The 20,667-nt window shown below is 44.7% G+C and overlaps 2 protein-coding genes across 3 annotated transcripts in view; both read right to left on the reverse strand.

Moving 5' to 3' along the window:
- Positions 1-9,746, reverse strand: part of LOC142582553 (cytochrome P450 3A41-like) — a 28,549-nt gene extending 18,803 nt beyond the window's left edge. For both annotated transcript variants that reach the window (XR_012828454.1, XM_075692403.1), the window contains exons 1-5: positions 9,547-9,746; positions 3,956-4,052; positions 2,504-2,556; positions 1,162-1,258; positions 621-737 (exon numbers count right to left, since the gene is read on the reverse strand). Coding sequence is in view for 1 of the 2 variants with exons in the window: in XM_075692403.1 (XP_075548518.1) it covers positions 621-737; positions 1,162-1,258; positions 2,504-2,556; positions 3,956-4,052; positions 9,547-9,614 (432 nt within the window). In the remaining variant the exon portion in view is untranslated. The remainder of the gene's footprint in view (positions 1-620; positions 738-1,161; positions 1,259-2,503; positions 2,557-3,955; positions 4,053-9,546) is intronic.
- A 36-nt stretch (positions 9,747-9,782) lies between these two features.
- LOC142582558 (cytochrome P450 3A19-like) overlaps positions 9,783-20,667 on the reverse strand; it is an 89,710-nt gene continuing 78,825 nt past the window's right edge. Inside the window, exon 6 of the mRNA XM_075692411.1 lies at positions 9,783-9,866. Within this exon, the coding sequence (XP_075548526.1) occupies positions 9,783-9,866 (84 nt within the window). The remainder of the gene's footprint in view (positions 9,867-20,667) is intronic.

Here is a 20,667-nt window from a genome sequence, read left to right on the forward strand (position 1 = left end):
TATCCTTGACATCGAGCCTCCTGCAGTATGATCAGTACAGATCCATAATGTCGCCGTAAAAATACTGCGTGCGACTCCTTTCTTATATGTTATTTGGCGTTGAATAATTACTTCCCCGCTGGGCTATGTTCGCTCGTATTAACCAAAAGAAAAGTGAGCATATTCCTCCAGGGAGTAATAAAACTCTATGCAATGAACATTAATAGGAAACAAGCAGCTACTCTCGTTTAAGGAACCTCTCAATCATTCATTGTCTTTAGAGATCACGTTTCCGATTTCTTATTTTGTTATTCACGTGATAACCAATGACAGAACAAAGAAAAGTGTAAGCTTGAAGCCAATGTTTCGAGAGAGAGACGTGTCTTTGGAACATTGACTCAGACTGATATTTTCCTGGTCCGCCCGTTGGCTCAGCACTTCGCCTCCATCTTTTCGTGAACTCCTTGTTTTGTTTTTACTTTCCCACCGGCTATGTATCTTCAGCGTTCCGTTAAGTATGCAGGAGCTTTGAAAAATATATTTCTTGTCTACGACCGTCTGTGTTCTATAATATGGCACTGTCACTACGTGCTGTCTATCTACAGCTTAAAAAAAATGACGAAGGCAACAACGCTCATCACCTTTCTCAGCCTTCCAGTGGAAAAGGCAGGACTCGAGGCCGGTCGAATCTTTCGCCATCTATCGACGGAAATGATGCTCATCATGTTGTCCAATATGGGGTCGGAGAACTTGAACGTCTGTAACAGGAGAAACCGGGTAGCGAGGAGGGACTCATTGACCTTTTCACTGTCCCCTTTAGAATGTGATTGCGTGTCACTTCCGGCACTTTCAGCAAAACTAAATAGACCAGTAACCCGTTGCTTCCCAAAATGAAGGCATCGTATTGTGAATAATGGAGCAGTATATAGCGTGAGCGAACGCTGCTAAGCTATTCTTTTTTTGTTCGTTCGTTCGTTCGTTCGTTCGTTCGTTTGTTTGTTTGTTTGTTTGTTTGTTTGTTTGTTTGTCGCAGAACGTCTAGTTTTGCAATGTGGTTGTTTCTATAAAATAAAAGTCTTATCATCTTATCATCATCTTATTCACATCATAGCTTCTTTTTTTCGTCATATTTCGATCGTACCACTTAGGAGGAAGTTGGCTTAGCCCTACTACACAACGTACCCTTCGATTCGGCAGTGCAGGAAAATCCTTGACCATGACTTGCTTCACCAGTTCGGGTTCGGCGACAAACAGGACGCTCTTGCCGGTCTCAAATGTGCTGCAAGCAATTAACCAGTCGTCCCTTGTATGTAACCGTACGATAAGAATGAGGAAAGTTACATTCGGTGGCATGTATTTAACTGATTGCTAATGCACCACGCTGTCCAAATGTCTTGGCTCTCAATAAGGAAATATAATATTGTGGAGCTTTGCCATGTTAGTCCATGGTTAAGTCCTAGTACAGTTTCGGTTTCTTCAGTTACCTGACTGAGCGTAACTAACAGCCACTTTTGCGTTATAGTGCGAATACTTCACGAAATTTAGATAGAGGGAGGCCGCTCTTAGTTGCACTGTCGGAAAACCAAATTAAGCGCCCACTGTCGCTCACGATAAATCAGAGGACGAAATCAGGGTTCACCTAACCTAACCCCACAAAACCCTACGTATCATTCTTGATACACTGATATTGATGCTTAAAAACTTGAATTTAGGCGCATGAAACCGATTGTAGTGCCTATAGTAATAGCTTTCTTGATGTGCTGATGGGCATTTTCAGTTGTGGTTACCTCAGCAAATCAATTACTAATTCATTAGTTAGTGTGTTAATTTTTTATTCAACTGTCATTTCACTGTTCTCTTGGCGGCAATACCCTCCATTGCCAGAAATGAATGTGAACAAGTTTGAACTTTCTTTCACGTGAAATTGTTTGTGGGCAACTGGCTCACCTTTATTTCCCAACACCGAGAAGACATTTATATATATATATATATATATATATATATATATATATATATATATATATATATATATATATATATTTATATATATATATATATATATATATATATATATATATATATATATATATATATAAGACGATAAATAAAAATACATATATAAGAAACACGATATTTTTGTGCTAGAACTTCATTAGTATAGTGATTAATTAATTTTTAATTGGCATGATAAACTGTTCACAGTTGAAACCTCACTTCAGCTCTTCGAAAACGTTGCTTTTGAGGGTAGTTTAAGCTTTCAGTGCTTAAAAAAGAATTTGCCGGTATCGAACTTCCAGGTATCGAGCAGCCAATAGCATGTGTACCAGACTAAGCTAAAAAAACACTTGATTTATCGTCTGCTTCATAATAAGATCATTACATTTAGATTTCTGCGACTTCTAGTATTCCCGAGCCCTTGTTGGCGTTTGATGCAATGAAACAAAAAAACCTCCTGAAATTTTGTGTGCCCTACATGTTTTTGGTTAGCTTTGGACAATTACCTAATTGTGACCCATGCACTCACCCGAATAATCTTCCATACTTGTTGTACCGGGTGGTATCAAGCAAATGAATAGGCTGTAAAGTAAGAGGGCATTGAAGCCAAAATCAACAAAATAGAATGCGTGAGTTGACGTAATGAATGAAAATACAGTACGACAAACATAAATGAAGAGTGGATCTGTGGCGCATCATATCAGCTGGATATTTGATTATTTTAAGCATGTCAATTACTGCCTTCAAAAGCGAACGTCACTCCTGCGTATAACTGTAACATGGCTACTCATAACGCAGGTATATCAGTCGGTAGTTTATTAGGAAAATGGTTATTGCAAAGCTTTATATTATTTTTGTGCCGTGAATTCGTACACCGCATTAAACATATGAGTCCTTCCAATTTTATACTGTTTCGTTATGGGTGATGTCAATATTTTCTAGACACCCTTTTTGTTAATTGTACTTTTTCGTTCTCTTGCTGCTTTATTTTTTCCATCATGTCATTTCTGTTTCATCGTCTGACGACGAGTTATGGCTTGAAAGCCAGACAACAAATGGCGCTAACATTTCCTAGATCAGCAGAGTGAAATAATAAGAGAACGATCACATCAATCAGGACGATGCGACGAAGGCAACTATGAAATCATTTTGTTATGCAAAACTTCACAGCATAGCAGTGGCAACTTGTGAACGCGCAACCACCTTCATTACTCGAAGTTGCCTCAGTTGTCGAGCACTAAGCTTTTGGTAAGAAGACAGCAATACTATATGCGGCCTGAGGATAGGAACCAGTGTATTTTTACAGGTGCCATTGAATAATAGAATAGTCTGGGTTCTGTGAGGTGCAACACTTTGTGGGGTTGTCGGGAGTGGAGGTCACACGCTATTTATTCACGAGCGCAACTTCATGGCAACGCTATTATGGAAAAAAAAGTGTTTTTCGACACATGTCTCAGAAACACACCTCATGATGCTGCTCAAGCATAGAATAAGTCATCATTCTGCTGTAATTTATGCACATATTTGTTTATAAACAAACTGCAATCAGATGAAACATTAAACGGCCAGCTACATAACTGGTCTTAACATTGTGAAGTGTTGGTATAAAGAACAAACAAGTATTGTACAAAACAATGAAATGGCCTATCATATCAACGTTTTATTGAAAGAGGATATTAATTGATAGCTACTAAACACATTTTCTTTTTTGTTCCTTTCTGTTTTCTTTAATTTCTTCATTTCTTTTTTTTTTCGCAATGAAGCCTTGCCTCAAGTCATAATGCTTCATGTGTTGTAATGTATGCGGTCTGAAAGGTAAATGAGCTGCCGGGTATGCGACCTGCTGAAGCAGAAAAAAAAAAGAATTTCCGGGCAGATATGAGCATTTCGAAATTGGAACTATGAAGTTTATTTATTTTACTACGTAGTTACATGGCAGAGTTGTAACAATAACTTGTAATAATTGTAAATAATAGCTTACTTGGAACATGAGCTTCAACGTGGGGCCAAATATGAGGGCAAATGGCTCTGACGTGACATTTTGGTTCTTCCAGTAGTTGCGATTCCGACATGCATACCTGCGAAGATTGCACAAATAACCGTTGCTCGTGCGTTTGCTTCTTGCATGCGTGAAGTGCGCAACCTCAAAAATGAAGTCTTTGCATCGACACTGTTTTATTTTTTTTTTTCATTATTCACGTGCCACTGAATTGCTGGTGAATCGCGAAACTAATGTAGGATGTCGCACTCCGCAGATATATGCAAGAAGTATGCACAACCCACTGGCATCGCATGCGTACTCATTCCACACATGCACAAGCAGTACGCGCACAGCCTCACGCATACATCGCTAATTGCGACGTCGTTCACAAGCGCCATTTATTTTTTTCTCTCGTCTCAGCGTCCATAATAACTCCTGCTTCAGAGCTTTAGAAGCACAATATTTAAATTGAAATTTCTAGCAAAAAGTAAATTGCAAGACAGATTTACGTTTGTAGAACCAATTGATAGTGAGCATTGAGTTTATGAGCTGTCATTAGGCGCTTTAACGACATGCTGTAAAGACACTGGTGTCAGGTGGTAAACAATCTTTTAAATGAAAGTACCTTATAGTCCGTCCTTATGAGCTGCTCTTATAGCGACATGTTATGATATTGTCATTGTAGAACTTGTCGACTGTCAAGCAAATGTATACAAATAATTTTTATAATGCATCAGCTTGCTAATAACTCACTGCCGACTGTCGGCCACCGTAATTCAAATATTTCGAAAATATTATTAGAGTTACCTTTAATTAAAGTCTTTTCTACGATAGGACTACATTAACCTGAAAGGTGTATCGTGAAACCTTACTGCAGCTTGCACAGAAATTCCATCAATGAACTGAGCAGTAACAAATAGTGCAGAAAGCGCTCTCTTCATCAGGGCCGGTATTCATAAAACGCTCTTAAACTGTAATTGTTCCTAAGAACCAATTCCGGCCAATCCTGGAGCAGGACATTTTATTAGCGAAGGCGGCCTGCCAATGACAAAGAGCACTTACGAAGAATAAACTATGTGATTTAGGCCCCAAATGTTTGTGTTAACAATTTGGAGGCATAGACAGCGGTCACATTGGCGCATCAGGGAAACGCCGCTGGGAGTTTGAAACAGCGTGTTTATGAAACGAGGGACAAAATTGCTGATTCGTCGGAACCACCTTATTGTTGATTCTCCACGTCATGTGACGGCAAAGCTGACATTTGCGTGACGAAATAGGGGCAGGTTAACGGCGTCATCAAGCAGTCACGGTTTGGTGAGACACAGCTGTGGCTGCCGCGCCAGTCGCTCAAGGCCGAGTGAAATACGTGTAATGTATTAAGTGAAAATAAGACATCCACCCAACCGCAGCAATCGCGAAAAAGGAATCCCATACGGGTTCCTCGAAAGACAAGCCTCGCAGTTGAAGAAAAATTCGTCCTGGTCCGGGATTCAAACCCGGGACCACCGCTTTTCGAGGGCCACCGCTCTACCATGTGAGCTAACCAGGCGGCTAGCAAATGGCGGAGCGAAGTCGAATTCGTCGACAACTCGAAGCATATATTGTGTGAAAAGACACCTTTTCATTACCGCTTTTGAAGAATCGGTTTAGCCGGGCGAGTAGTAGAGGTAATGGGCGTGTAGTAGTGGGCATGTTGGTAAGCATTCGTAGTGGTAACAGCGCGAAAAGAAACAGCGGACGGTGTGAAGGAAACACAGGACGAGCACAGTATAGAGGTAGTGGCAGATGAGTTGGCTCTGAAGGCGTGCGTGAGTAAAGATTGCTGGGATCGGCCTTAACAGAATTTAACAGCCGCAGTCGGGTACCGAACCCATTACCTCGTCTTCAGTAGCACGACAATACAGCCAATGAGGAGCCGCGGCAGTTTAGATGTCGCGCATAGGACACGTTTTGGAATAAATAGATTAAGGGGTGAGTCGGACCATTCGATCGATCTTCCTCACGAGTAAACTGCGCATTTAAGCTAGTTGATAAGGGGCGATATTTTAACTTCATAGCTTTAAAAGCCCCACGTCGCAGCAAATCCGGTGTCAGCGTCGACGGAGCTGTCCGTGAGCGCAAAGTGCCGTATATATTTAGGTATATGTACATGCGGTATATGCAGGCTATATTGCCACGCCATTCTGTCACTAAAGTTGCTCATACCATGTCTTACATTCTTGACAAAGTTATTCCTCGGAAGTTGTATAATGACAGCCGACAAACAAATGTCGTGAAACGAAACACCGACACCACATGCCTTTCATGTCAAATCCTTCCCAGACTTAAGTATTAAAAGTATTAAAACCTCCAGGATCGGCCCACGCAAGAGGCCGTGTTTCTACCAGAAGGCTAGCCTTCGCAGTTGTAGAGCGCTTTGCGAAACGTCCGATTAAACATTTCCCAACTTTCTATCTATTAGGCATTAGCGTTTTTTTTTTACTTACTGCAAATGCCCGTAAAATAAATTTTTTAAGAATACCACGTGAGATGCCCGCTTGCGCGCCGTGATTTCAGCGCTGCCAAACGCTCCTCGTACAAACGAACAAAGCATTTAGCCGAGTGTGCTGCCTCGTCGCCTGCTTATCGCTATCATGAACCGCCGCGGGGGAATCGCATCGGTGGCGTAAATCGCACCGCCAACGCTTACGCCACTGCCCTGTCGCCTTTTAAGCGGCAGCACGCCCTGCGAGATGCTATGTTCGTTGCGCTGCAATGGCGACGCTCGAGTGGGCATGTCACGTGGTACTTATTTTTTTCGCGGGTATGTGCAATAAGCGGGAAAACACTAATACCTGATAGAAAGTTAGAAACTTTTTAATCGGACGTTTTGCAAAGCGTTCCACAACTTTCCAATTGGAATTTTTTGCCTAACTTCGTTGCTTCAGAAGTTGGATAATAAAATTAATCTTGACCAATTATGTAATTATGCTGAATACAAAAAAAAAATAGTGTGACTTACTACATACGGTAGTCAACAACATGCATTTGGTCGCGTCGTCTTAGAGTTCATCGGTATTAAAGAAAATTAAATTGTGGGGTTTTACGTGCCAAAACCACGTTCTGATTATGAGGCATGCCGTAGTGGAAGACTTCGGAAATTTCGACCACCTGGGGTTCTTTAACGTGCACCTAAATCTAAATACACGGTTGTTTTCTCATTTCGCCCCCACCGAAATGCGGCCGCCATGACCGGGATACCATCCCGCGACCTCGTGCTTAGCAGCCCAACACCATAGCCACTGAGCAACCACGGTGCTTCCCCCGCTGCTGCTTAGGTGCCCTGGAGATACTACATCACCCGCTTTATTGTAGCCTCAGGTTATCTCCTGTTTCCTCTGTTTGCCACTTACACATGTCCTCCTAGAGCAGCAGTTGTGAAAACAAAAAAAAATAAGATTGTTGGCTTTCGTTTTACAGCGAATAAACAGCAGAGCAGCTACAACGAAACAAACAAAATTCGGCAGCACGCTACACTCCTGTAACACGTGAAGGCGAAAGCTTGCAGCACATTCGGCAATGCGCAGACTCGCATCGTCGTGTTGCTGATTTCGCAGTTCACCTTCTACGGCTCGTTTTCGACGCTTGGCTGCGGCTTTACGCGCGCTTACAGCGGTACAGACTCTCGCCAAGGACGTTTCTCTGCGACTTTATGGTGCATCCATTTAGTAGGGGATTGAAACGTATGCGGTTCTGTGTGTTGCAAGGGTGATTTCAATGAATGTGCGCACTGTTGGCTTGCTGTTTGCTTATTTTATCTACCAATACTGCCATCTTGCGTAAGCAAGACCCAGCAGGAGTGAGGACATAAGTCTTGAAATCAAAAAAATATTACCACACATAATTGGGGAATCGAATAACAAATTGACTGTGAGGTCATTCACGCAGGAACACTTCAAGGTTATGCCAAAGTTCAATTGTCTGGTTTCACTTTGCTCAGCGCCTGTAGCATCAACCTTACGGAGGTATGACCCACATCATGTTTTGCTTGCTTCGGGGGTATGAGCCATGGCCATTGCTTACAGGTGTATGCGCCATTGAGAAGATCACGCGTTTTTTGTTTTTTTTTTTGTACCACTCGACCAGACAGGTTTGCAATCTCGGTCATTGAGGTGCGCGGAACACTGATGAGCGACGCGTCAATCTACACTACACATGCGAACAAAGCGGAGGTAACCGCGATAGCCTTGTCTCTTCAAGCAGCAAAAGGCCCGACAACCATTTTCTCTGACTGGCGCACGGCGGTCAGGGCTTTCTCGTCCACTCTAGTTTCGAAACACGCAGTCGGCATCGTCAACAGATCCTTTCCTATTACTACGGGCGAGGAAACTGGAGGTCACAACGTGGTTGCCGGCCCACCGGAAGGATATAACTAACCAAGCGGGTTGCAACCCTAACGAGCGGCCCAACTGCCTGGCGCGCGAATTCACGAACCGCGCCCAAGCTAACGGTCCTGCTTTCCCACAGGATTGCCCCTTCCAAGATCCTCTTCCCACATTTCACGAAATTACTTCGCATTACAGACACAGCAGGAGGAAATTCCCTTCCCCCCAGCCCGAAACTGAACAGGACTCAGGCTGGTATTTTCAGGCTATTACAGACCAGATCCTACTTCACCACAGATTGTTTAGTTGGATAGACCCCAACTTCCCGTAGTCGTGTTCCTAGTGCGGTCACGCATGCTCCTCCTTCGACCATATGCTCTCACTGTGGCCGTACAACGCGGGCTCCGACCTGCAATACAAATCCAACTGGGAGGCCTTGCTGAACAGCTCGGATTTGACGAACCAGCTACAGGCCGTCCAGAGGGCCCGCGACGTGGCGGAGAGTCATCACCTCCCATTCCTGTCGTGGGCGGAGCCACCAACTTGATTGGGGAGCCTTCGGTTCCGCCCAATTAAGTTCCTCAGGACACTCCAATAAAGTTCTTGTCACTGTCACTCGACTAGACGCCGCGTTTCCCACCGTTTTATGCGGGAATCAATGACTGTATGCACTGTACACTTCGCTTTGATGCGTGCTTGTAGCCTCAACATTACAAGACGGATAAACCATTGCATTTTTTGCTTGCTTAGGGAATATCACTCATTGCTGATGATGATAATTTTTGTAACATTGGACCAGACGACGCGTTTTTTTTTTTTTTAAGGCGAACGGGGCTATAAGCAACATAAGGCTTTCGCCTTAAAAATTTAATTTCTTGTCGCGACGAAAAAAAATCAGCCGGAGACTTCTACGACGCCAGTGGGAACCTTGCCATTTAAAGATGCCTTCTGTCAGCGACGCAAGAGAGAGGGAGAGAGAGAGTTATGTTTAACTGTGAGGACCATTTCCAGTTTTTTTAACATCCATTCCCCTACGCATATACATGTACGCATGCACCTCGAACACACAACCATTGAATGCGCTGCGTACGTTTGCACCCTTTCTTGTGCCTTCCTTTCATCTATCCTTAATTTAATTAGCTAACCGCCACTTGGCACGCAGCCCCCTCTGGCTGCCAAGAGGATGCGTAGCACGTCACTGTTCGCAAAGTGAAAGAATATACTCACAGATATAAGAGGACACAGACCGTCGCCGCGAAGATAATCCAATCCGGTAATCCCAGGAAGGTCGCCATGGTCGATCCGCTATTCGTGATGCAGGGAGCGCACGATCATACACAGGGGCGTTCCCAGCGCGCCTGCACGCCGAACGATCCGCTCGCTGTCCGGTGAAGGCGCGTCGTTGCCGCTCGTCGACGGCCGAGCTCCGAGTGCGCGAGGAGTTAGTTCAGCCGCGCTCGCTGCTACGTAAAGTGGCAGCGAAGGCAACGTCGGCCGGAGAATGCGTGTGGGTCGCCTTGGGAACGCAACTCTCTCTGTCTCTCTCTCTGGAAAGAGGAACCAGAAGGGAGGGGGAATCCCGGGTGAACGAGTGGAGCCCGTATAATGCGAAAGTCGAGTTGTCAAGGTCGCCTCCCGCCCACAGTTGAATCGGCACGTGCTTAATGTTTACGTGCCACTGGGTGAAACGTGCGCTGCATGCAACATGTGGAAATATCCTTATACCTTCTTCTTTCCATATTGCCTAATTCTCTTTTTTGACAGCCTTTGCTTTCGACGGGTATCGAAGCAGGCTGAAAACACAAGCAAATAGGATAGCACCAATGAAGAGAGGACAGTGACAGTGTATTTTTAATGTACTTCCAATAAAACAAAAGTCTATAGGAATGCTTTTGGGCAGTTGAAGCTAAAGTACTATACCGTGCGATACTACTTTAGAATCTCCTGGGAGAGGACGGACCTTTCTTACAAGGCAGGTATTCGTTTTTCAAGAGCAACTTATAGCATGGTCAAAAAGGAAATAGCGTGATAAAATAGCGTACAAATGAATCGTTGCTATAGCACGCATCTATATACATCTGGACTATGTGGTTAACACATTGACATTCTTGTCGCTTCTCATTTCCTTTGTTAAATTACAAGAATATTTTTTTCCTGTTTCGGGCTTACCTATATCGCATGTCTCATGGAAGACTCGTATCGATTATTGAACACAAAGAACCATGAATTAGGATACAAGTTCTTCAGTAGTACTTCAGTCACTGTGGCAAACGTCAAGACCTCTCTGATAATCTCTAATAGTGAATTAAATAACTAAAATTCCCAAATTGGTTGTTTTATTCACTTTGTGCGTAATACTTTAGTGTGTATAGCTAGTAAGCCTTCAGTACATGCGTAAAGCATACACAATACATTCTGGAGAGATCCTGCGTCTAATAGCCGTTGCTAGAAATAATGCGGGGCGAAATTCATTTTGGTCTTCCCGTCAACGAATCTTTTACCGAAATATTACGCAGGGAGGCGTAATGCCCAATGAAACTGAAATCTGGATTCCGCTGCGTGTCTTCTACAGGTACTTTTAAAGACTAATGCTATACAAAGGATTTCTGTAAGATCGGTACGTTTTGTGCATTGGGTAACTTCACTTCTACAATGGTCACAAGCCTTTTAAAAGCGGCAATAGAGAATATAAACAGCGAATTTTAGTTCATTATTTCCGTTCACATATTACCACTGTGGATATCGTAAGTTTCGCCGCTGAGAGTTATGCATTGCTGTAAAACTTATCTTAGTTCTTGCTGCGCACGGTGCTTAATCATCATTCAGTCGCTCCTAAAGCACACCGTGTAATTCACATTTTTCCGCGTTGTCATCACAATTCATTATGACTTGAGTGAACCCGTCGTGGTGGCGTATATATAGTGCTTTCGGCGCTGCCAAGGAGCGCGAACAAATTCCGGCCGCGGCTCCCCATTTCGGTGGAGCCGATTTGCGTGCCCATTAGGGACCCGAGGTAGTCAAAATTAATCCCGAGTCTCCGACTACGGCGTGCCACATAACCATATCGTACTTGCGTAACATATTTAGAGTATATTTTCTTTCTGCAAGACACTTTCCTGTTAACTAGACAATCTCCTATATACCGTTTCGCCCGACAGAACATATTTACTGGAGAGCCGGATCAACTTATTTTTGCCGTGCATTGATGCCCTAATGGGCATCTCTGCCACGTCCGTCTCGTCTAATGACCCGTGCGGTAAGCATCCCTTTGTGCACTCAAGCATACGGGCCTCTTGATTGCATCCAGTCAGAAATAATGCGATATTTGCGGGACGATGGGTAAGCGAATACTTATGCAAACGCATCCATCCACTAGCCCTGTGGTGGTTCACCTCAGTGAAGTCAAGCTGGCGTCTCGTTTTCCTGTGTTGGCAAGAGAAAAATAAAATCCAACAAACAAGGTAAATATCGAAATGATGCCATTTCTTGCACTTAGCAAACAGCGTATCAGCGTGTGGTCCATCGAAGAAGGACCGAGGAGATGAAATAAAAGTGCGTCAGAATACCGCATCAAGAGGAACATAGATCAAAGCTTGGGCGAAATTTCTCTTGTTGTAAGAGTGCGCACATTGATGTCCATTGTTCAATGTCTTTTTTACTATGAAGTTTGGAATGGAACTATGCATAGCACTTGCTGAATTTGATATTACTTCTGAGCGATGATTTGATGTCTCGTTCTCTGATTGAAGTCGTTGTCTATACAGCACCCACTGGTCCCGCCTTCCTTTTTTCTTTCGTAGTTTAGCTTATGTTTTGATATTTTGATACGGCTACATATTTCTGTTTGTTAGAGTGGCATTGTTCGGAGGGAGATCTTGGCGCATTTAGGCGCGGCCAGCTGCTCAACAAATAGTAAACAAACTGAAATCAGAATATCTGCTGAAAAACACTCTTTGTGGTCAGAGTGCGCGAACGGGAACGTTCTGTGCATCAGTGCTGGAAGCCAGAGAAGATGACCGGATAGCAAGCCACAAAATACAAACTTGTTTCGTAGTATCATTAAAGGAATGTACTGAGAATTATTCGAGAATACGTATGGAATTTCGCAGCTTTGCAGAGGAGTTTACAAATACCGAATACGCTTACTTACATAATGTACGTACTTCGGATCATTTGTCCTGTAATCTTTTATCTCGGAAACTTGCCTACACGAAAATCAGCGCGAGCCGCAATGAAGTCGCTGGTGCGGTATTTAAGGGATACTGAACTGTGTGACGAGTTGTGACGGTGCATTGTGTTACGTGGAATGTAATAGTGGGACGTTAACAGCTTTGCAGACTGTGCGACAGAGGCAGTTCGGTATTGTTTTTTTTCTTAGTTTTTTTTTCTCTAATCTTTCGCACCCCTTTCCCCTTCCCCGGTGCAGTGCAGCCAACCGGAGATATCCTTTCGATTAACCTCCCTGACATTCCATTGCCTCTCTGTCTCTCTCTCTCTTAGCGCCTCAGTTTTACGTCATGTAGCTTTAGCGGGTGTTCTCAATGCTGGGAGCCGAATTTCTATTGCGGCTTCCAATTAAATGGAGTTGCTCAAAACTAACTGCATTCAATGTCTGCATCTGATCCCTCCGTCCAGCCCGTGCACTTGCAGCTTCACTCCTAACATTCTCGCTTCATCGTTTATGCCTTTCGCACTCAAGGCACCAATGAATAATATTCCTTATTTGATGCTCCACCAGCAAGTAAAGATTCGAAACTGGTAGTCATGGCCACAAAATGTAAGGCACTGACGATCGAATGTGTATGGAAAATCCAAGTGATGCGTGCACTCCATTTAGTGCGAGCGCACTAGAGTGCGATGGGTAGGGGGAAGAACTGTACAATTAATAAAAAGCTGTAGAAAACGGGGAGGTTGGGGGTGGGAGACGCAAGCGAAATTGAATCGTTCTCTCAATAGCGCTCCTCACCGTAGGCAGGCGCAAGTTGCGCAAGACACTAATAAAAACCGCGCATCCTTGAGTCACCTTTGTCATTCTTTTTTTTTTTTCGGCCAGCCCACCGTACCCACACTCCTCTCTCAGAAATAACAGGGACATGGCGTATTGTCATTTTCTCACCTCTCACGTTTAAGCGTGTTTCACGCGAAACAAGCAAGCGCATTGGCAAGCGCTCAAATTTTGTGGGTATTCCTTTCTTTCCATTCCTTTCAGAATTGTTCATCAACTCTCGCGCACTGGTATAGCGCCCCTGTTGCAGAGTTCGGCGATAACTGGGCGAAACAATTGATAAGAACTTGGTCTAATCAATGGAAAACAATAGTCTTTAGTGCTTGACCTTGGCATATTGAGGGCACAGAAGAAGTGGAATAGCTAGGGCGTGCATCAAGGAATACCAACTACAGGAATACCTCGAAACGCGCTCAGAAGGCCCCTTATCTAGTGGCGACGCACTTTGCTTGTAACTCGTTCAGAGAGCGTTGTCCGAGCTCCTCTGTGTCGAGACATCGTTAGGATTTACCCAGGGTGATCTAGGCAATAGGCATTCATCTCTTTAGTATTACGAATATGGTGTTCGTGTAATAAAATCATCGCCTGCTAAGTTATGGTAGTGTAAACATTTCCAAAATCGACACGTATAGGCTCGACTGGAAGAAATATGGGAAGAAGTCAGCCTTGCCCTCACCCCCTTAGCATGCTCCGCTACATTGGTTGACGTGGAAAAGGGGTGGTGGAATAAACGGCGTTGTTTAAAATCCAAATAAATAATAAATATCTTCACTGTACAGTGTTCCACGACTCAAACGCGATACTCGGAGCGCATGGCTGCTAGCGCTTTTTGCGCGACCAGTTTGCTCCGTAAAGCGTGATAGCGAGAGCCTTTGCGACGAATTTTCACTCTATTCAACCACCGAGCGATCCGCCAGCGCTCATCGGTGGTGCGAAACGCTTACCGCCATCCGCTCAGAGTATAGCGTTTCATTCGCTGAGCCCTGTACTTTTCAATTGACAGTGTTTGATGCTACTACAGAAGCTAAAGATCCTGTAAGCCGATGGCTCTCCTCGCGACTCAGAAATGCGTCTAACGTTCAGTTAAAATGTTGCTCACGTCCTCTGTACTACCGCTTACGCTTGAATGAAACCGTGTGCTGAAGCAGGCACGAGCGTACTGGGCTGCAAGGTCCTTTCTAGGTTGTTTACCCTTCGTGCGTTTCACCGTCAGCGTTCTCTGAAGGATGTGTCCTTGACGGCTTTGGCAGCGTTGCACTAGTGCAGCCTGCAGCCTATAATGCGAGATAGCCTCGTGACATCAAGCGAGCGGACGCATAACGATGTCTTCACTAATGGTGTCTCGAAAAGAGGGTCTATAATGGAGAGTGCGACGTGCGTGCATGCAGTGGAATGGCTTAGTCACATGTCGGGGAACGTCCTGTTTATTCCCGTGGTGTACTCCTAAGGTTCCGTCGGTAAATGTCATGGTGACAAACCCGTTGAAAAGCCTTGTGCCGCTAAATTAAACTTCGTTATTGGTACACGGCTTTTACATAACTTTCTTTTTTCTGACTCACACTTATGATGGCATCATGTTTAAAGATATCTCTAGAGAGCCAGGTCTTGTTTAATAACATTCCTTAGCGTGGGCTCCATAGCTGTTGAGCCATCACGGCGTATTATGAACGAAACAGAACAAGACAGACAAACTTATTACGTTTACTGTTGTTGCGTTGCTATACCAACTTAACGAACAAAGACGTAGAGTACAACAAAGATCTAAGTGAATCTCGTTTCAACGTTCCGCTCACTGGTCACATAGAATGAGCTATGACCGACTCGGTGAGCACCAAACTAGTGACCAGCACCCATCTTCGCCTAATACAAGAAAATATCCTACCAAGACGATAAAGACGATGTCGGATAAATCCGCCAAAAATCGCATCCTCCGGTGTTTTCTTAGGCTAAACTCAAGTTTGAAGTCGTTTTTGGTTGTTTGTTCTGTTCGTTTGTTAATTCTTGATTTGCATTAACTATATCTTACATTCGCTGTTTATTTGTTTTTCTCATGTCTACAATACTTAACTAGCAAGTAGCTTTAAATTTCTGTAATGTAAGCATGTTGTACTACACTGTAAACAAAAGTTAGCCGACATTGGGGTTTTTGCGGCTCATGAGCTTTGAAGACTACCTTGCACCAGAAAATTACTCTGGCATGAGGCAGTAAAATGCGTTACATTACATCGTTTTACTACCATCTCTGAGAAACGTAGTAAAAGGATGTCATGAGCCGGCTTTACGACGTACGGAGTTTTAGATCACGTGACCAAAAACCATCTATTGAGAGTTTAAAACCACGTGATCTGGAACCAACCTGAAGATCACGTGATTAAATACTACCACTTTACTCCCCAAGGTCTCGATCATTGCAAGCTCCGCCCAATCCAGTTAAGCCTATGCTCGGCGACAGGCACGGCCGCGGCAGAAATAGCAAAGATCGATGCCGTGGCGGTACATCCACCAGCGGAACGGCAGAACGTTGGAAACTTGGAACGTATGTACGTCGCGTAAGAGGTGCCTCAAGTGGACGCGGCTTCCTGCCGGCGCGCCGCCCGTTGCACGACCGACGAGCCAATCGACTGCATTGCGTCAGTGCGAACTCATCGAAAAATAATGTTCCGATTCCGCTCTGCACGGCGAACCGGCGTGGCCATGCTCGCATTCAGCGACAAAAATCGCCTCAAGAATCGTTCCTGGACCGATCCTCTCTACGGCAGGTAAATATCTTGCCGTTCGCGAGGGATACCGCCATCGGCCGGCAGCCTACAAACGGCGAGTTGTCGCGTCTGCTGCTCCGGCCGGAAGCAAGCGTGTCGGTCAAAGTTCATTGCCAAGCACAAGCCCACTTTTTCATGCTTCTACGAGCTAGAAAACGACTGTCGCTTGTCCACTTTGAAGCTGTGAACGGAATCGTCACGACCCACTGTAGCACAAAATAAAACGTTGGTAAGTTGTAGTGACAGTCAATGGAAAGCCTCACGCACTAGAAATAGATGCGATCATGTCGAGCGGTCTCACCAATTCAAGATGAGGGCATATAATCTCGTAAACACTACAGCTAGCGCTGTAGGAAGCGTGTATACGAGCGGTGATCATGAATTTGTGCTCAGTAGGCGTCAAAGAAGTCCGTAGGCCATCCACTATTGCAAGCAGACGGAGCTGCACGGACGGCGCGCTGATGGGCTCGTGTTCGCCAGCTAAAGCGGGAGACACACGGCCCGATTCGGTGTCCGATCCGGCGTCCGACGCGCCTGAACGGCAGCCGGAATCGAGGTGTTTTGCCGTGCCGAACCGCCGGATCGGACGTCCGGCGTGCGACAAACCGGGCAAATTTTCATCGTCTGATGTGTCCGACAACCGCACTGACCGCACCGTCGTTTGGCCGCTGCTAATGTGACGTTCTCTGACGTTCCCTCCACGGAGGCGGCGCTGGCAGGCCGGTTTCTCGCCGTCTTTTTTTTTCCTTGCCTGCTGCAGTTTGTTGCCGACACGAAATAGTTACCAGTTCAATAAAGTTATCTCGAACCTGTGCTTATTATGCAAAACAGCGCCTAGTACACTAGCACTAAGCTACCGTCGAAATCGGGAGCCGCGACGCGAGGGCCTTTCCGTGGGCAAATAGCACACACCGACCGTCTGAGCGAGGCTGCTCGCTTCGCTTGCACGTTTGCCCTTCGCAACGACTGCGTCGAGTAAACCAATTGTATTTAATTACGGGCTACCTAAGTGCACAGCGGTAATTGTTTTGGCAAAAATAAGCCCTCTTCATCGAGCTCGGGCTGAATCAAGCGCCGTCGGCCGCAGCGTCCGCCTAGCTATGCCTGCCGGCCGTATCGCTGGCTGTCACCGGAGCCGTCAGTGGACAACGCGCCGTCGTGAAGTGTTCTGTCATTTGCAGGGGCATAATTTTATTGACAGTGTTCACGTAAAGCGAAGTAGTGTTGTGCAGAGTTGTTTATATTGCGTTTCTCGACGTGAATATGTACTCAAGCGGGGGGGGGGGGGGGGGGGGGTAGGATCTGGGCGGAGCTTACGCGCCGCTCGACCGTTCGGATACACGCACGTTGGATCGGACGCCAAATCGTACCGTGTGTCCCCTGCTTAAAGCTCGCTCATGGTTCGGCGTAAGTCCCTGTATATTCTTTATAAATAAGGAAGCCTACCTAGGCACTGTAAACCCAACAATTGGGGCCTAAATGCCTGCCCTCCTCCCAGCTGCGGCTTCGTTTGAGCGACAAAGTCCGATTTCGAAGGCCGTGCTTTTGTAAACTGCATGCCACTGAAGCGGTTGCGAATCTTGAAGGCGACATCCGCTTCATTTTTTTTTTAATATATACAGTACATTTTCCTAAACTTCGTATAAAAAAGTGCATATTTATACAAAGTTAACACTTTTGAACCCAAGAAATTTGTTAAAGTGTCCCTACCGATTGTTGTTAGGAAAAAACACGTAATTTTCTCATTTACGATACATTTTTCTAAAAACCGTAGAGTGGCGCCACTGCAGTATTTGTTTGGTCGACATACCACGTTGGTTGTAGTGAATGCACCTTGCAGTAAGGCGGTATTTGAGTTATATTTTAGAAGTGCCTAGACAAAATCTGCTCCTTGTCGTGTGCAGTAACCATCGCAAACCCTCCGGACTTGTGTAACGCCGTTAGTTCGCCGTGTGTTTCGTGCGATCTACCAGTGTCGACAGTGAGTGTCTTACTACAGCGCCCGTCCGAGCTGCCTTTGTTCTGCCGAGCTGTCTGCCCGCGCTCTCGTGAAAACTATGGTACTGGAGCTTCGAATCGTAGTGTATGGAAGACTGTTGAAGGTTGTGCTTTTGTGGAGCTGGAGTTCATCGGAAGTTCTACAGTGCTTGCGCCAGAAAAACGTCGGTGCCTCGGTACCTTTGAGACGAAGGAGCGTTGGCCAAGTCTTTTTGAAAGGTAAGCAAGTTTGGCCCTTGCGCGCATTCTTGAACTTATGATTTACGTAATGAACGTTGTGTAACTAGCTAGAGCAACGCGCTTTCTGATCGTAGGTTGGCCGTCTTGCTGTGCACATTTAGCAAACAATTTCACGAAGGCTTCCTCTGATGTTACAGCGTACTTGCATTCTGCTGTAAAATATATGCTACCCGCCTTGATTGCTATGCCTGAATGGGCACACAATTATGAAAACACTGAAAGTTGCTGTTCGTTCGGTAGTTTTCTGGCAAGAAGTTATTCGTTATATATGCATTCCCGCAAGTACAGTACATGTGTAATGTATCCGTCGATGTATCATGGGCTTCGCGCGTTGGCACACGATTCCTATGTTTGACGCTTAAGCAGATAGAAGCTTGTATGAAGATTTTTCTATGTATACAGTTTGGTTTGGATGACCACGTCGCGAGAACCTGTGTATTGTTTATGTTCTTGAGTGTCTTCGCGTATTTGTCTTCTATGCTGCAGACCCGACATAGGCCGATATTACAGTAACGAAGTTTATTTTTAATCGAGACATTTCAGACACCGGCCTTTAAGAAAGACATAGACCAACCAATTCTTACGAACGGGATGCCAGCTCTTGCAATCGTAGGTTATACGGCAGTGCGTAATAAAGTAAGGACTGCGATTTTGTAGCGATACTTACCCCTCGATTCTATACCACTCTTGTCGCCCACCGCAAACGGCCGGCTGTTCCAGTACGTAGCACGGGCCGGGGCGACGGTCAAACCACTAACGAATAACGAAAAGGAATAGCATCGCTACAAAATCGCGATCTAGCTTTCAGAATGCTTTTCATGTGCTTAATATTTTTGTTTAATCCAATGCGCCACGTTTTACTGCATATTTGAGTTTTGTTTTTGATTGTCCAGGTAGCCTGTTGTTGCTGATTTCGTTCCTTCCTGAAACTTCGCTTGTTACAAAATATCAGTGTAACCTCCTTAGATATAACAAAGAGACATTTGTGCAACCAGACGCAAATTCATGCAGCTGGCTGTGTGAGGCTCTCTTTGCAATTCCACATGACACTGGTAAATCACAAATTCCCAGGTTCACAACACAATAAATTAAACATTTCTTACTTTTGAAGGCTATGTGGATTCTGGAGGCATCCCTACATCAAGCAGGAACCTGCTGCACTGCTGGAAGCTGGACAGCACGACAATAAAGCACGTGATCTGTGTGCTTTCTCAAAGGTGCGTACAAAACTGGCGCTGCCTTTCGAGTTGTAGGACACATTTGTGTAATATGCAATCATTTTACTGTATTGCCATTTTCAGGATTTCTAGTGGCTGATCACGAATTTTATGTTTTGGTGGAGTGCCCTCAGTTTAATGAATTTACCTAAAGTAGCCTCCTCTGAGTTAAATATAATTGGACGCTTGAGTAATTATGCCTTATATACTCCGTATAGACTATATTAATCTAGCCAAAATGCCTTTTTAAGAACCATGAATTGAGGTTTCGTGTCTCGAAAAAGGCGTTGTACCGCCTAAAGACATGGTTTAGGCAAAAGTGCCTTAAGCAATGCTTTCGCACAAAAGTTGTATCATCAAGAGTTTCATAGAAGCCTGTGTGGTCGGTATGAAACATGACAAAGAAAGACATAGACCAACCAAATACAACATTAAAAGCAATACATTTTGGCTTCCATATGGAAGCCTTGTTCACAATAAGGCTAAAAAAAGTGGAACTGCATATTTAATTAAGTTTTAGCATAAGATGGGCGTGGGCTCCTTGGTTTCAGATAAACGTGTGTCCTGTTGATTGCATCTCCAGGGAATCCGGGTACAGGCATGGCTTCCAATTTCTTTCCTGGCCGATTATGCTAGACACTATCCAGTCACTATTGTGTTTAGTCATTGCTGCATGCTCTGCCAAAGCATTTGATGCCACTCTTTTCTCATCCACGTAGTTCTGATGTTGGCGTAGCCATTGTTTAAAGTTGCCCATTGCCCTAATGTAGATAGTATTCATATACACATGTTATGTTTCAAAGGTCAGAATTCATGTCAGTAAAATTTTTGATACGGGTTGTTACTGCGATGGCTACCTCGTTGGTTTAGCATGGCTTGTCACTGGGATTGCTCTCTTGTTTGTTTAGCTTCTTGTCGGGTTCTTATGGATTTGATTTTGTGCACAATGAGATGTTACACACACACCTTGCATATACATGAAAAAAAGGTTTACAGCAGAGATAACATATATGCATGGGCATATATATGTGTCAATAAAATACCCGAGCCTCATTTCTGCCTACAGAAAAAGAAGTTATTTCTCCTCGAGGGCATGACTGCTTCCAATAATGAACCTCCAAGGGAAGGT

Source organism: Dermacentor variabilis, chromosome 5 (assembly GCF_050947875.1).
Source record: "Dermacentor variabilis isolate Ectoservices chromosome 5, ASM5094787v1, whole genome shotgun sequence".
NCBI classification, from domain to species: domain Eukaryota; kingdom Metazoa; phylum Arthropoda; class Arachnida; order Ixodida; family Ixodidae; genus Dermacentor; species Dermacentor variabilis.